At 42.6% G+C, this 17,963-nt stretch overlaps 1 protein-coding gene across 1 annotated transcript in view; it reads right to left on the bottom strand.

The window, feature by feature from the left end:
- Window positions 1–17,963, bottom strand: part of LOC121290452 (cilia- and flagella-associated protein 47-like) — a 661,534-nt gene that overhangs the window by 30,726 nt on the left and 612,845 nt on the right. The window contains 1 exon segment of the mRNA XM_041210889.1: window positions 11,561–11,729. Coding sequence (XP_041066823.1) covers window positions 11,561–11,729 — 169 coding nt within the window.

The raw sequence follows: 17,963 nt of genomic DNA, 5'->3' as shown, positions 1-17,963 counted from the left end.
TGCCATTTCTTTGTTCCCTACTACTTCTCCAGCATTATTTTCCAGTGGCCCAATGTCCACTTTTGCCGCTCTTACCCTTTATATATCTAAAAAAAACTCTTGCAATCTTCTTTTATATTACTGGCTAGCTTACCCTCATATTTAAACTTCTCCCTCCTTATTTCTTTTTTAGTTGCCCTCTGTTGGTCTTTGTAGGCTTCCCAATCCCCTGGTTCCCCACTGCTCTTCGCCACATTGTATGCTTTCTCTTTAGCTTTTATGCTGTCCCTGACTTCCCTTGTCAGTCATGGTTGCCTCGTCCTTCCTTTAGTATGCTTCTTCTTCCTAAGGATAAATTTTTGCTGTGTCTCCCAAATTACTCCCAGAAACTCCTGCCATTGCTGTTCCACTGTCTTTCCTGCTAGGCTCATCTCCCAGTCAATTCTGGCCAGCTCCTCCCTCATGCCTCTGTAGTTGCCTTTATTCAACTGTAATACCGTTACATCTGATTCCAGCCTTTTCCTCTCAAATTGCAGGGTAAATTCTATCATATTATGGTCACTTCCTCCTAAGGGTTCCTTCACCTTAAGCTCCCTTTTCAAATCTGCCTCATTACACGTCACTAAATCTAGAATTGCCTGTTCCCTAGTGGGCTCCATCACAAGCTGCTCCAAAAAGCCATCTCGTAGACATTCCACAAATTCCTTTTCTTGGGATCCACTACCAACCTGATTTTCCCAGTCTACCTGCATATTGAAATCCCCCATGATCACTGTAACCTTGCCTTTCTTACACGCCTTTTCTATCTCCTGGTGTATCTTGTGCCCTACATTCTGACTACTGTTCAGAGGCCTGTACATAACTCCCATTATGTTTTTTTTTTACCTTTAGGGTTCCTCAACTCTACCCACACAGATTCTACATCATCTGACCCTCCGTCATTTCTTGCTATTGATTTAATTTCATTTCTAACTAACAAAGCCCCTCTGCCAACCTGCCTATCTTTTCGATAGGATGTATATCCTTGGATATTTAGCTCCCAGTCCTGATCCCCTTGCAGCCGTGTCTCCGTGATGCCCACCACATCATACCTGCCAATTTCAATCTGCGCCACAAGCTCATTTACCTTATTTCATATACTGCGTGCATTCAGATACACCACCTTCAGTCCTGTATTTCCCGTCCCCTTTCTCATTGTCGTCCCTTTATCTGATGTGCTTGAAGTTAGATTCCTAGCCCTTTCCAAACATTCTGCCCCTATTTTATGTTCTGGAGGCTTTAATAGCCTCTCCTGGGCTCTCCTTTCTTTTGTTTTTTCATAATTTTCCATGAAGTTGAATCCACCACCACCACCCCCCCCCCCTCCAAACATGCTAACCTGCTGTTTTGTTTCTCGTTAGACATACTTCTTGGAGTTTTACCCTTCCCTACCCCCCCCCCAAACTTCCTAGCTTAAAGTCTTGTTGACCACACTGTTTATCCTTTTTGCTAAAACATTGGTCCCAGATCGGTTCAGGTGGAGACCGTCCCTCCTATTCCAATACTGATGCCAGTGCCCCACGAAATGGAACCCCTCTCTCCCACACCACTCCTTTAGCTACGTGCTTACTTCCCTTATTCTCGCGTCCCTATACCAATTTGCATGTGGCTCGGGTAGTAATCCAGAGATTATAACCCTTGAGGACCTGTTCTTCAATTTAGTTCCTAGTTCCTGATAATCCCCAAACAGGTCCTCTTTTCTAGTCTTACCTATGTTATTAGTCCCGACATGGACCACAACAACTGGATCCTCCCCCTCCCTCTCCAATATCCTTTCTAGCCGGTCAGAGATGTCCCTCACCCTGGCACCAGGCAGGCAACATACCCTGCGGGACTCTCGATCCTGCTTACAAAGGATGCTATCAATTCCCCGAATTATAGAATCCCCTACAACTACCACTTATCTTTTTGCTCCCCCCTCTTGAATGGCCTTCTGTGCCACGGTGCCGTGGTCAGCTGGCTCATTCTCCCTACAGCCCTGTTCCTCATCCACACAGGGAGCAAGTACCTTGTACCTGTTGGACAAGGTCAAGAGCTGAACACAGGATCCCTCTACCTGCCTCACTTGTAGTCACACCCTGCTGACCCTGACAACTGACCGAACTTGAGGTACTTAATCCATCGGGTGTGACCACCTCATGAAACAAAGCGTCCAGGTAACTCTCCCCCTCCCGGATGTGCCACAGCGTCTGGAGCTCGGACTCCAGCTCATCAATTCTGAGCCGGAGTTCCTCCAGTAACCTTGCTGCAGATGTGGTCACTGCGGCTCACAATGGGATCTGCCAGCTCCCACATCATACAGCTACAGCACGTCACCTGCCCAGCCATCTAGACTTAGATAATTAATTTATTAATTAGCTTTGCAGTGCTTTTTTTTTCAAATATGGTGCAGATTTCCTACCAACCAATCAGGTCACAGCTTTTCTGTGATGTCACTTTTTCAGTTCCTTAACCTTTGATATTCCAGTGAAGCAACCTCGGATGCACCACAAAGAAATGATAAGAAATATAGAAATTGTAATTCACCAAGGATACACACATGGCTGTTTGACAAAAAACTATGTTGATAAGTTTCCTTATTTTATAAAGTTACATAAAATTTATTGCTTCACACCACTTCCATGACCTGCCCACTAATGCAGCCTGAGGGCCAATTAATCTTTCCTTTTGCTTCATAATGAATGTTAATACATGCGGGAGCCATTGACTGGAAGGCCAATGAGTGGATGAGTGGCTGAAGGAATGTTTAGTGCAAAGTGAGGGATTTGGTGAGCACGATGGTCCTGATGGTGGGAGTAGACCGCAGGTCTATTTCTTCGGTTTTGCTGTGAGTCAATGCTAGATATATGAGAAAATATGAACATGCGATATTAGGATATTAGGGCATCCCAGGCAGCAATGTGAGCATCTTGTCTGGTCATGGGTGCCCCATTCTTGTCACTGTACTCATCTTCCTCTATTTTCTTCTGATCTGATGATGTTTAGCCCCTTCATCCTCCTCCACCTGCAATCCTCTCTGCTATGCAATGTTGTGCAGGGATGCAGGAAATCACTATGCTTCTGGACATTCTCACTGGTGAGTATTGAAGGTCTTGTCCAGACCTATTTAGGCGCCTTAAGCATATCTTCAACAAGCCGATGGCTTGCTTTATGATATACCTTGTAGTCATGTGGCTCTCACTGTAGGGCTCCTATGTCTCACTGGTGGAATTTTTCACAGGCCTCATGAGCCAAGTTTGAAGGGGGTATCCCTTGTTTCCTTCAAACCATCCCTTAATTCTGCTTCCTGGAATAAAAAGAACTGGAATGATGGAATGTTGCAGTAGAAACATTTAGCAGAAGAAAATGGGACAACAGCTGAGAACTTTAATTCAGATGTGGCAATCACAATTTTAAATGCCCACCTGAACTGTGGCTCAATCTTTTTCTATTTCACTTGTCAGTTTCCCAGGCCATAGAAACCCTTGCTGGACAAGTTAAATTTAAACCTAAGTACCCTCCAATTTAAGAACACCTAATTTTTTTAAATTATTTGTTCAAGGGATGGAGGCATCGCTGGCTAGGCTAGTGTTTATTGCCCATCCCTATATTCCCTTGAGAACTGAGTGGCTTGCTAGGCCATTTCAGAAGGCATTTACGAGTCCACCACATTGCTGTGGGGCTGAAGTCACAGGTAAGGATGGCAGATTTTCTTCCCTAAAGGACATTAATGAACCAGATGGATTTTTATGACAATGGTTTCATGGTCATCATCAGACTTTTAATATCTCATAAGGATCTAATTACAACAATAAATACCCACCACCTACACTAATTAATGCCCCTACTGTAGCAAGGAAGTTAGTTGCATTCATCCAAGTGAGCCACCATTAAATTGGGAAATGGGCACATTGGAGCGCAGTTGCAGTCGCAATCCAAAATTAATTATTTTACTTACCTATTTAACCCAAACCAACATACCTCTAAGTTTGTCTTTGTAGCGCCTTGCAGATTTATTTAAGTGCATGAGTCCTTAGAATTTTTTTAACATGGCTGCGCATGTCCGATAGCTTAAAGGGACCAACTTGCTTGCACACAGCTTAGAGGAAGCATTGTCCCAAATTCACCAACTATTGTGGGGTTAGAATGCCCACCATTGTTGTTCTAGGCAAAGAAAGAAAGTAACTTTGCTGGCATGTTTCAAACACCAGTACCAACAGAAGGTAACCTCATTTTTATGGGAGGCTTTGTTAAGCTTACTAGACCAGTTGCAGCACAGGAGGGAGCTCCTCTCCGCTGGGAATAATCACTGTGTCCCACAGAGAGCTTGGACAAGGTGCTTGGCAATATATGGCTGCCCGTATAAATTCCAGCAGCATAATTTCAAGAATCTGCTTGCACTTCAACAAAAAGTTTAGTGAATCACCATATGTGCCAAGGTTGGAAACATCACTTGCATCTCTCATTGATGCAACTGTTAAGGCATGATCAGCCTCCACATATTCTGACATATTTTGAAAGCTTCTCATGTTTTCACAGAATGCAGCAGAGTTTTCTGCTGCTCCTCCATTCTGCTTTTAAATTAACGTGCCCCACATAGTTAACAATTCCTTCCAATCTATTGTAACAGTATAATGCTTGTTCCTGCAGTTATGTACAGAGTGAATTGTTGATTGATACATGGCTACACCTGAATGCTCCTCTTGTTAATATCTATCAGTCAATCCCATTTATTCAATCCCATTTATTCTCCTTGCAGAAGGAGTTTGCTCATAGAAAAGAGAAAGAAGTTTGGGACCTACGGTTCCTAAAGCTTGCCATCACTGGGATTTCTTCACCTTATGTCTGGGCTCTGTTGCAGACTAATTGCTATAAACTGATTGCTGTGATTGGTCAACAATATTATTCAAAAACAGAATTACCTGGAAAAACTCAGCAGGTCTGGCAGCATCGGCAGAGAAGAAAAGAGTTGACGTTTCAAGTCCTCATGACCCTTCGACAGAACTTGAGTGAATCCAAGAAAGGGGTGAAATATAAGCTGGTTTAAGGTGTGTGTGTGTGGGGGGGTGCGGTTTGGGTGGGGGTAGAGAAGTGGAGGGGATTGGTGTGGTTGTAGGGACAAACAAGCAGTTATAAAAGCAGATCATCAAAAGACGTCACAGACAACAGAACAAAAGAACACATAGGTGTTAAAGTTGGTGATATTATCTAAACGAATGTGCTAATTAAGAATGGATGGTAGGGCACTCCAGGTATAGCTCTAGTGGGGGTGGGGGGAGCATAAAAAATTTAAAAATATTTAAGAATAATGGAAATAGGTGGGAAAAGAAAAATCTATATAATTTATTGGAAAAAACAAAAGGAATTATATAGATTTTTATATAAATTTTATCACTGCTTGTTTGTCCCTACAACCACACCAACCCCCTCCACTTCTCTCCCCCCACCCAAACCGCCCACCCCCCCGCCCCCCTACACATCTTAAACCAGCTTATATTTCACCCCTTTCTTAGATTCACTCAAGTTCTGTCAAAGGGTCAAGAGGACGCGAAACGTCAACTCTTTTCTTCTCCGCCGATGCCTCCAGACCTGCTGAGTTTTTCCAGGTAATTCTGTTTTTGTTTTGGATTTCCAGCATCTGCAGTTTTTTTGTTTTTTACAACAATATTATTGCTGTGTCTCAAGAACACAAGAAATAGGAGGAGGAGCAGACCAAATGGCCCCATCCTGGCTGCTCTACTATTCAATACGATTATGGGCTTCAACTCCATTTCCCCCCCACTCCCTATCTTCTTTAATTCCCTGTGAAACCAAAAACCTGTATATTCCAGCCTTAAATGTATTCAACGATGGGGCATCCACAATCCTCTAGGATAGAGGATTCCAAAGGTTCACAACACTTCGAGTGAAGTAATTCCTCCTCATCTCAATCATAAATGATTAGCCCCTTATCCTGAGACTGTGCCCCCATGTTTTAGACTCCCCAGCTGGTGGAAACAATCTCTCAGTGTCTACCCTATCAAACCCCCTCAGAATTCCGTAGGTCTCAATGAAATATCATACAACAGAAGAATGCAAACTAGATGCACCTTGGCCTTTGTTTCATTTGACAGTGTCTACAGGAGCTTTCAGCACTTAAGAACATAACATAAGAAATAAGAGCAGGAGTAGGCCATTCAGACCCTCAAGCTTGATCCGCCATTCAATAAGATCTTGGCTAATCTGCCCCAGGCCTCAACTCCTCTTTAGTGCAAGCTCCTCTTAGCCCTCAACTCCCCAATATTTCAAAAATCTATCTACCTCCTCTTTAAATACTTTCAGTGATCTAGCCTCCACAACTCTCTGAGATAGAGAATTCCAGACATTCACTACGCTCTGAGAGAAGAAATTCCTTCGCATCTCAGTTTTAAATGGGTGTCCCCTTATTCTGTAACAATGACCCCAACATCTTCTCAACATCTACCCTGTCAAGCCCCTCAGAATCCTGTACATTTCAGTAAGATCACCCCTCATTCTTCTAAATTCTAATAAATAAAGCCCTAACCTGTTTAGCCATTCTTGATAAGTCAATCTCTTCATCCCAGAAATCAGCCTAGTGAATCTCTTTTGAACTGCCTCCAATGCTAGTATGTCCTTTCTTAAATACAGGGACCAAAACTGTACACTGTACTCCAGATGCGGCCTCACCAACACCCTGTACAGTTGTAACAAGACTTCCCTATTTTTAAACTCCAACCTCCTAGCAACACAGCCCAAAATTCCATTTGCCTTCTTAATCACTTGCTGTACGTGAATGCTAACCTTTTGTGTTTCATGCACAAGAACACCCGGATCCTTCTGTGCTGCACTTTTTTGGAGTCTCTCTCCCTTTAAAAAATAGTCTGCCTTTTTTTTGATTCTTCCTACCAAAGTGCATGACCTCACACTTTCCTGCATTAAACTCCACCTACCAGGTTTTAGCCCACTCACTCAACCTTTCTATATCCCCTTGCAGATTCCTTATGTCCTCATCACCACATGCCCTCCCACCTATTTTTGTATCATCAGCAAATTTGGATACATTGCACTCTGTCCCCTCCTCCAAGTTATTAATATAGATAGTAAATAATTGAGGCCCTAGGACTGATCCTTGTGGCACTCCGCTAGTTACATCTTTCCAACCCGAAAAAGACACATTAATCCCGACTCCCTGTCTTCTGTGTGTTAACCAAACGTCAATCCATGCTAATAGTTTACCCCCAATACCGTGAGCTCCTACCTTGTGCAATATCCTTTTATGTGGCACCTTTTGAAGGCCTTCTGGAAATCCAAATACACTACATCTGCAAGTTCCCCTTTATCAACTCTGCCTATTATATCCTCAAAGAACTTTAGCAAATTTGTCAAACATGATTTCCCTTTCACAAAGCCATGTTGACTTTGTTTGATTGTGTTAAGCTTTTCTAAATGCCCTGTTATTTCTCCCTTAATAATGGGCTCTGGCATTTTCCCAACATGATGGTTGCTATGGAGGATTTCACAATCTGTGTGGCTCAGTACCACGTACTGTGTAATAACTCTGAGCCATTTTCTGTGAGTCTGTGATGTCAATCACAGCATCTTTTAGAAACATTCATACTTATGCTAAACAGGCTTCTGGTTCCATTATCTCTTCCTCCTCGGGCAGCCCATGAGGTCATACCTATAGCAGCTTCTGTAAACCCAATGATCTTCAAGTCAGCTCTGAGAAAACTAGAATGTTGCGACAGAGTCTGGTAACAAGGGGAGATGTGGAACAGGTATTCCTTTATCTCTGGGTGACAATTTCCTTTCACCTGAGAGAAATATTTCACTTTGGCAGTGTAGAGTAACTGTGGTACTAATCACACAATTTCTGAAAATAGGTAAAAATATAGGGAAGACTATAAAGGGACTAAAGTAACATTATGTGAAAGACTCTTGAATCAAGTCTTGATGGACATCACCAGTGGCTTGCAATTATGGCTCATCAGTGGAATCCTCAACATTCTGTATTTCATGTGTGATTTTACTCTCAGAAGGCATTCTCTTCTGAAATCCTCATATTTATTCCACACTGAGCAGCAAAGTTGGGTGCACGTAGCAAGCCATGATGACCTGTGACTGGGTAGAGGGGGCCTCCTGACCTCCTAAGGCATTGGAACATTTGCTTCATTCCTACAACATGCTCGACCATGGTTGAAAATGAGATACGATAATAATTATACTTATTTGGTGCTTGTGGAAGTTACACATGTCACAAGCCATCCCTTCAGTGGACAGCCTTGGTCTTGAAGGAGCCAATTGTGTATATTGTTATCAGAACCAAACAATGAGGCTTTGTTATAAAATTAATTCATCATGATAACTGCACAGGATCACACCAATCATTTATGTTGATTGGATGGAAGGTTTTGCTGTTCATGAGACTCCACTGTTCTGGCCAGGGTAATCTAAGGCAGACTGTACTTTTAGAAATCCTGCAATCTGAGCAAAACCCAAGGATTTCTCCTACTAGTTACAGTTGATCATTGAAAAAGAGACAGTTTGGTCTGCCAATTACCTTCTTTATATAAGTATAAATTGTAGATTGGTTGATGTTACTGATACCCTTTGTGGAATTCTAGGAAAAGGCAGAGGCAAAGGTTCAGAGTTCTATTACCATTTTATTGCAAAAAGTAGTGTGGTGTTTCCCCTGGAGATTGTAGATGGAGGTCATCTTGCAGCATGTGACACAATTCTATCACTTCCTCCTTGCTAAAGATTAGTCTCCATACAAAGTGTTCTTCTGATTTCCAGAAATATTCACTTTGGCCTGTATTCCAAAACTGGGAGATAACAGTAGGTTGGAGTGGTGCCTCTTCTCTTTGACATTCTTATAGCAGCAGCTTGCATTCTTCCTCTAACAGAATAGTCAAGAAATAGGATAATCTTAACAGAAACTTTGTGAATTTGTATTGATGGCTATGGGTGACTCGTTAATTGTTTGAATTGTCTTCAAATTCCATGAATTTTTGTTGTTCTTCAGCATTAAGTTAGGATATCTCCATTGGGACAGAAGCCAATTTTGCCAGTGTTAAGTTCAAAATCGATGCCCTCAAACTTCCTAATGCAATTTGGCTTTTCTTGTGATCCATTTGGCAAGTCTTCACGCAATTAATTTAATTAATATTTAAAAGAGAGCTATTGATGATAAAGCCTCAAAGATCCTGCATTTATTCTTGCAACACACAAGCACAGTAAGTTACCATGAAAAATCGAAGGCACAGCTGAGACTAGTGAAAATGAGGAGGTATTGAACCAGGAGACTGTTTGAATGGTTTGGAATTCAGCTCACATAGCCTTGGAATTGCTTCAGTTTGCCTGCAGGAGACCATTGAAAAATTATGACACCCTCACTCCCACCAACAGTCAGGGCTACTCAAGTACTGGGACTTCTTATGGGCATACCTTTAACAACATTAATGTGGAGGTTGTGAGGTGTAGGAATCAATGGAGGAAAGATTGGGGCTTTATTCCTACTTGCCTGCTTCTCTCCCAGATTGTTGCTGCAATCTTTAAGCAGACCTTGAAAGGATACACAGTACAGTACAACTGTTTGACATGAGGTTCACACCAAAAAATCACCAATGGATATCTATATTTATGATCAATGAGACACCAATAGATTGAACTCTGCAGAGCACCAGCAGACACATTCTAGACTCACTGGGGATGACATCACAACTGTCAGCGCATGAGAATTTTGAGACCAATATGTTTGCGAAACTCCCAGGTGTTCAAACAGAAGCTTCTATCAATAGTTCCAAACTCAAGCAGAAAATCTGATTTTATGTCACATTACATCAGTCAACCTCTTTTCTGAGGAAAAAAGAGAGCAATTGATCCCATTTAAACTTATTAAGCCAACTTGGCAAATTCTTGATCAGGCTGCTAATACAGAACACTGTACAGGAGCACCACCATATATACATTGATGCAGAGAGAAGTGTGAATTACAAACACACATTTTTATAGATTGATAAATAGTGTTGATGGTGGTCCTATAGAAATCCTGGATCTGTATATCTGCCTTTACAGTTGAGCAAGAGACAGCTGGCATCAAAGCTGGAGAAACAAAGTCACTTCAGTCAAAGAAGAACAAAGGCATTAATGCTAGGCTACAACTAAAAAAATATATACCAGGCCAGCTATTCTGGATCTACTATAGGACTGCAGGTATCTGTCACTATTTGTTATCATTCTCCTGTAATTTGATCCTGTGTGCTTGGATTTCTATCACCTAAGGAGCAGATAAAGTAATGCTTTAACACATTCTGACACACTGCTATAAAGTGCATTGCTTAAGGCACCCTATATTCAAGACAAGAATCCCATAAAACACATTTTTGTTAAAATTCTCTTCACTCTAATGCACATTAATGTCCCAAAGACAGCCTTGCAGACACAGCACAATTTTATTATGTGTTGGTGCAAGTATCAGTCAAATTATATTTTCTTCATAAAAGATGGGGCTATTGGGTTTAACCTCTGGATCATGGGCTCGGATCCAGTTTAGAATGCTGGATGAAGTACATTGTTTTTTTTATCTGATGATTGAAGAGGTTGTGAATTAAATGAGTTCATTCAAAAGCAAATCACTTCTTAGCAGATGAAAGCTTGCAGTACAAAATTCACCTCCTTTCCACACTTACAACATTATATTCGCAGTTTCACTCGGGGAGATTGCAAGGAGCTTGGTTCGGTATAAAAGCAATATTACGTGGTACTCCTCTGAGAGTGAAATTAAAGGCTTTTTCTGGGGCAGGCTAAAAGGTTCACTTGGCATCTAATCCATGCAAGTTGTTTCAGTTCCTAAGATAATGTTCATGACCCAATAGGTATAGATTTATTTATTAAAACAAAACACATTTGCAACAAAAATGTTTTTTTAACCAAATAAACAGTTATGCTGTTACCAATGCAAAATACTGCTAATGCTTGAAATCTGTATTAAAAACAGAAAATGTTGGAAATACTCTCAATGGGGTTTGGGGGGTGTGTGGTCGGGGTATAGTCGGGGGTCCTGTATGGGGTCAGGGTGGTCAGTACTCTAGTTACCCAGAAGATGGAAGTGGTTTTAATACTTCTAACTATTTCTCGGTAACTATTAATGTAGGACTGTCACAACCATCCGAAGTTTGTGATTTAAATCACAGTATCTGATGGTTCCATTGGAAAAAACAGTAAAAAGCTGGGAAATAAGAATACTGGTCCACAATTGTCCAATGGAAGTTTGAACTTCCCTGGCAATTGCAGCTCAATCCTTACAAGCATCTTTGGGGAAGCCCCCAGCTACAAAGTCCCGGGGAGTGGAAGTTATAGGCCAATGTTACATCAAACAAAATACCAGCAACTCAAAATGTCTACTCTGTTTCTCTCTGTACAGATGCTGTCAGATTTGTTCAGTATTTGCAGTATTTTCTGTTTTTATAAATAGTTATGTTGCTTTGAGAGTTTTGAAGGAATTGTGCAATTTATTAAGATTAAAATTGAACGTAGCGCTTTTCCTGTCTATTAGACCCACCTGAATCAGCAGTTTTGCCTTGTATTTTTTGCTGTACATACGTGGGGTGAATCCAACAGTAAATAGAGTCCCAGTAGAGCCATGAGGAAGCAATTCTCCAGTTTGAGGTGATACTACAAATTCCTGATCACTACAAGGTAGGAAATGTGCTGTGAATGGCATGGGATACCTAGTGACAAGAAGAGAAGTAGAAAAATACTAAGAGAGAAAAAATATCCCATATTTAGGTTAGTCACTTTCTATAAAAATGATCAGTTGTTATCCTTGAAACTGAACGTTTTGTTTAATTTCACCAAGGCTCCTTAGGCAGCACTTTAGAAATCCACAACCTCTACCATCGTTCCTTCACTGTCACTGGGTCAAAATCCTTGAACGCCCTCCCTAACAGCAATGTGGGTGTACCTACAACGCAGGGACTGCAGCAGTTCAAGAGACAGCTCACCACCACCATCTCAAGGGCAATTAAGGGTGGGCAATACATGCTGTCCCAGCCAGCGAAGCCCACATCCCATAAATGAGTAAAGGAAAATCTGATCTACAGGAAAATCTGAATGATTCGATCATAATAATGTTTAAGAATTTGGTCTCAGGATTTAAGCATCACTGGTAAGGTCACACTATTGCCCATCCGTAGTTGCCTTCAGAAGATGGTAATAGTGGTTCTTCTTAAACCACTATAATGTTTAAGGATATGATGCTCCAGCAACTGAGTTACAATGAAGAAATGGAAATGTATGCATAAATCAGGATGGTGTTTGACTTAAGAGGGGTCCTGGAGGTAGTGGGAGAGATTTCACAAGGCACCATGTTCCCTGCACAACACCACCACCACCACCACCATCAGCCCCCCCAACCACCCCACCAGCCTAAAAAAAAATCAGTCAGAGCCTGCCCAAAAAAAAAACAGCCATTTTATGCTCGATGGGATATTAATTGGCTCAGGTAAGGCTTCCACCTCCTTCTGGAGAGGAAGTCCCACCGCAGAGAGCTGCCAGCTAATCTGATTGGCCAGTAGTTCTGTAGTCCCAGCAGCACCAGGTTCGAGTGGTGGACTAAAGTATGCCCCTGAGCAAGAAGAGGTTTTGGAGACCAGACTGAAGGTAAGTCTGGAGTATCGGTGGGTCCTGGCTGACAGGCCCCAGAGAGGGGGGTGGGGGGTTGGGTTTAAAAAGCTGTGGGGAGATGTTTAAGGGGGTGGTGTATGACCTTGGGGGTGTGCCTTTGATAGACACAGAGGGCTCCTAAAGGAGGTTTCCCTCACCACCTTGCCCGACATCAGCGTATCCGGTAAAAGCTGCCGGGCTACCCACTCGGCGTGGGCCTCCCCCTGCCATGGGTAAAATAACGGCAGGGGCAGAATGATGTACTTAAATAGCTATTAATTGGCCATTTAAGGGCCTCAATAGGCCTCAGGGTGGACAGGCTGCCAGATGCCTCCACCACACCCCCCCCCCATAAAATGGAAGATAGGTCGGAGTTGGGGGTAAGGCGCTGGGCCTACCACGCGCTGCATTTTACAAGCCTCTACCACTTTCAAACATGCCATCAAGGGAGCATAGAACCCAGCCCAATTATGTTCCCGTGACATTGCGGCTCTTGTCTTTCTTGGGGATGGAGGTTGTGCATGAGCAAAGTTCATCCTGCAAGGCAATGCAGACTGCAGCCACTGTGCGCTGGTAGTCGAAGGGGTAGATATAGTACCAATCTCCATGAAACTGAAAGAATGCATGAAAATTTCTGCATTCTTTGAATTACTCAACAGCATTACGGGAAGATCCACTGTTGATCCAGCCTCAAAATCTCAACTTTACTTTGTTCTCACGATACCAGTGTGCTTTATTCTATGAACACCAAACATAAACATTACAAATCTTTACTGAACTATTTTTTTAAATCTTCAAAAAATCAGTAATTAATATTAGTAACAATTACATGAACATGTAAGTCAGAGCTTTTCCATTATTGCTGTATTAATTGCATAGGAGCGATATTAGTTTGCAAGTCCTGAAATTCAAAGTTGTTTTCAGCATTTATGGGTACTAAAATCAGGGAAGCTGACTGGACTGGCCTTCAAATTGGGCATAAGAAGTCTCTGCTGGTTTTCTGCTCCAATAATGAAGCGCTCAAATTTCCATGTCCAATTTAGCCCTTCCCACTATGTGCCTACCAAATGTCCACGCACCTAATCTGAATGTATTCTAGTGAAGACCAACAGCACTACAGTGCCAAGTTTTTCACTTGCAATGAACAAGGGGTAGGTTAAAATGAGAAACATAAGGCGCAGCTATTGCCGGGATAGCTGATATTGGTGGAAATACGATGGATACCTGACTCAAACAAGGGGAGGAAAGGGCATTTTTTATCCTTGGCAACAATATATTCAGGAAAGATAGGAAGGGGGAAAAAAGGAGGGGAGGTGGTAGCATTGCTCAAATATACTGTTACAGCACTCGAAAAGGATGGTGTACTCGTGGGCTCAAAGGCAGAATATCTTGTTAGAATTAAGGATAAATAAAGGACCTGTTATGATGCTAGTTATATACTACAGGCTACCAAATCATGAGAAGATGGAGGGACAAATTTTCAGGTTAATTCCACAAAGATGCAATAACTTTAGAGTTGTAATAATGGGGTACTTCAAATATCCTCCTATAGATTGGAAAAGTAACAATGCAAAGGGCAAAGAAGGAGAGGAATATCTGAAATGTGTACAAAAGAGTGAGTTTCTGGCCTAATAATGAAGGAAGCAGTGCTTGGTCTAGTTCTAGGGAATGCATTGAGGGCAAATGCAGCCACTTTCAATGGGAAAGCATTTACTAAACACAATATTATTTGGATTAAAATAGTTATGGAAAAGTACAAAGAAAAATCAAATGTAAAAATATTCAGCTGGAGGAGGGCTAATTTCAGTGAGTTGAAAAGCGATTTGCCTCAAGTGGATCAGAATCCAAGATGGGTAGGTAAAACAGTGAGTTAACAATAGGAGGCCTTCAAAGAGGAGATAGTTAAGGTACACACTACGCACATTTCCACACTGGAAAACAAGGACATCCAAAACTTGATGGATGACTAAAGATATAGGAATGGAAATGAAACAGAGAAAGGTTGCCTATGACAAATATTAGGTTCATAAGTGGAGAATCAAGTTGCATATGAACATTATAGGGAGAACTGAAAATGGAAAGAGGGCCAAAGCAACGGTATGAAAATAGGTTAGCAAGCAACATAAAGGAAACCAAAAAGTCTTGTATAAACATATAAATAGTAAACGATAGTCAAGGGAATGATGGGGCTAACTAGAGACCAAAAAGAGATCATCTTGTGGAGGCAGAGGAGATAGCTGAATTTCTAAATGAGAACTTTGCATCTGTCTTCACATAGATGAGGATGCTGCCAATGTCACAGTAAATGGGGAGGTAGTTGAGAAATTAGTAAGATAGCAATAGATAATGAGCTATTTAAAAAGTTCGCAGCATTCAAAAGTAGAAAAATCACCTGGAATGAGCAGGATTCTAGGTTACTGAGGGAAGTAAAAGTTGAACTTATGGAAATTCTGGCCATAATCTTCCAATACTCCTTAGATACGAGAGTGAAGCCAGATGACTGGAAACTTGTAAATGTTATACCTCTGTTCATTAAAGGGGAGAGGGATGAGTCCAAGAATTACAGACCAATCAACCTAACAGTAGTGATGCATAATCTTTCAGAGAGAAAATTAGTTGGCACTCAGAAAAATATGGGTTAATAAATGAATGCCAGCACAGATTTGTTAAAGGTAAATCATGTTTGACTAACTTAATTGAGCACTTTGCTGAAGTAACGGTAAGGGTGGATGAGGGTAGTGTGGTTGATATTATGTATGTGGACTTTTAAAGCTGATTAATAAAGTACCATATAATAGACTTCACAGAAACACAGAATTGTTATGAGGCAGCAGGAGGCCATTCAACCCATTGTGTCTGCACCAGCTCTCCAAATGAGCATTATGACTTAATGCCATTCTCCTGCCCTTTCCCCATAACCCTGCTATTTCTATTTAAATAATCATCTAATGCCCTCTTGAATGCATCGATTGAAGTTGTCTCCACCACACTGCCAGGCAGTGCACTCCAGACGTGAGCCACTCGCTATGTGAAAATTTTTTTTTCACATCACGTTTACTTCTTTAGCAAATCACTTTAAATCTGTGCCCTCTCATTCTTGATCCTTTTATGAGTGGGAACAGTTTCTCCCTATCCACTCTATCCAGCCCCCTCATGATTTTGAGCACTTCTACCAAACCTCCTCTTAACCTTCTCCTCTCCAAGGAGAACAGTCCCAACCTCTCCAATCTGTCTTCATTACTCAGTTTTCTCATCCCTGGAACCATTCTTGTAAAGCTCTTCTGAATTCTCTCCAATGTGTTCACATCCTTCCTATTGTGTGGTGCCCAGAGCTATACACAATACTCCAGCTGAGGTCTAACTAGTGTCTTACATAAGCTCATCATAACCTCCCTGCTCTTGTACTCCATGCCCCTATTAATAGAGCCCAGGATACTGCTTGCTTTATTAACTGCTCTCTCCACCTGTCCTGCCAGATTCAATGATATATGCACATGTACACGCAGGTCCCTCTGCTCCCGCACACCGTTAAGAACTGTCCTTGATATCAATGCAATATTTGACTGGGTGTGGCATCAAGGTGTCCTCACAAAACTGGTGCTTATGGGAATTGGGGGAAAATTCTCTGCTGTTTGGAGTCGTACCTAGCACAAAGGAAGGTGTTTGCGGTTGTTGGAGGTCAATCAGCTCAGTTCCAGTGATTGCAGGAGTTCCTCAGGGTAGTGTCCTAGGCCCAACCATCTTCAGGTGCTTCATCAATGGCCTTCCTTCCATCATAAAGTCAGAAGTGGGGATGTTCGTTGATGATTGCACAATGTTCAGCACCATTTGTGACTCCTCAGATACTGAATCAGTCCATGTCCAGATGCAGCAAGACCTGAACAATATCCAGACTTGGGCTGACAAGTGGCAAATAACATTTGCACCACACAAGTGCCAGGCATTGACCTTCTCCAACAACAGAGAATCTAACCATTGACCCTTGACATTCATTGGCATTACCATTGCTGAATCCCCATTATCAACATCCTGGGGATTACCATTGACCAGAAACTGAACTTAACTAGCCATATAATTATTGTGGCTACAAAAGCAGGTTAGATGCTAGGAATCCTGCAATGAGTAACTCACCTCCTGACTCCTCAAAGCCTGCCCACCATCTACAAGGCACAAGTCAGGAGTGTGATGGAATACTCTTCATTTCCCTGGATGACTGCAGCTCCAACAACACTCAAGAAGCTTGACACCATCCAGGACAAAGCAGTCCGTTATTTTGGCACCTCATCCACAAACATTCACTCCCTCCACCACCGACGCACAATGGCAGTAGGCATCCACCAGATGCACTGCAGGATCTTATTAAGCTTCCTTAGACTGCACCGTCCAAACCCATGACTACCACCATCTAGAAGGGCTAGAGCAGTAGATGGATGGGACCTCCACCACCTGGAAGTTCCCCCCAAGCCACTCACCATTCTGACTTGGAAATACATCGCTGTTCCTTCACTGTTGCTGGATTAAAATCCTGGAACTCCCTCCCTAACTGCACGGTGGGTGTACCTAGATGACATGGATTGCAGCAGTTCAAGAAGGTAGCTCACCACCACCTTCTCGAGGGACCCCAAATGCATCCAACACCAGCCTCCAACCCATGCAGGAATGAGGAGGATGAGGACGATGAACCTGTAGAGCTGTCACTGCAATCACCTGCACCCTCCACCAGCCCAGAGACACACAACTTGGTGGGTACCAGATCTAGTTCAGGCAGGGTGTCACGCTCTGGTGGTCACCTCACTGACATTTGTCTGCAGCTGGAGGAGGCAGGGACAGCCAAGGGCACCGGCACTCAGAGGACTGTTAGGGAAGAGACTTCAGCTAAGTCTGAGTCAGATGATGAGCCTCTGGGAGAAATCCTAGACAAGATTCTGGAGATGCAGCAACATGCAGGGGAACATCAGGCAGAGGTGTTGAAGGCCCTCCGCAGAATGGCATGTGAGGCGGAGGAGTCCATGCTGGCTGATGAAGTGTGTGCATTGAGGTCTTCATGGAAAGGGTGGCATGGAGAACCTGGTCCAGCAGAATGCTCAGTTTCTGCCAGTGACGCGTGCAGACCTGCACTCTATCACCATAGCCATGGGTGAGCTTTTGCAGTGACAATATGAGAGGGAGATAGGGCACCTCAACCTCCCTCCAGGTACCGCTTTCCCTCATGGAGGGACCCACGAGCACCCAAATAGAGGAGGAGCATCAGGCAGATATCCCTGGGACCTCCACCCAGGACTGTTTGATGTGCCTGGTCA

The sequence above is a fragment of the Carcharodon carcharias genome, chromosome 18 (genome assembly GCF_017639515.1).
Source record: "Carcharodon carcharias isolate sCarCar2 chromosome 18, sCarCar2.pri, whole genome shotgun sequence".
Classification (NCBI taxonomy): Eukaryota; Metazoa; Chordata; class Chondrichthyes; order Lamniformes; family Lamnidae; genus Carcharodon; species Carcharodon carcharias.
This window is presented reverse-complemented; position numbering and strand designations above follow the sequence as displayed.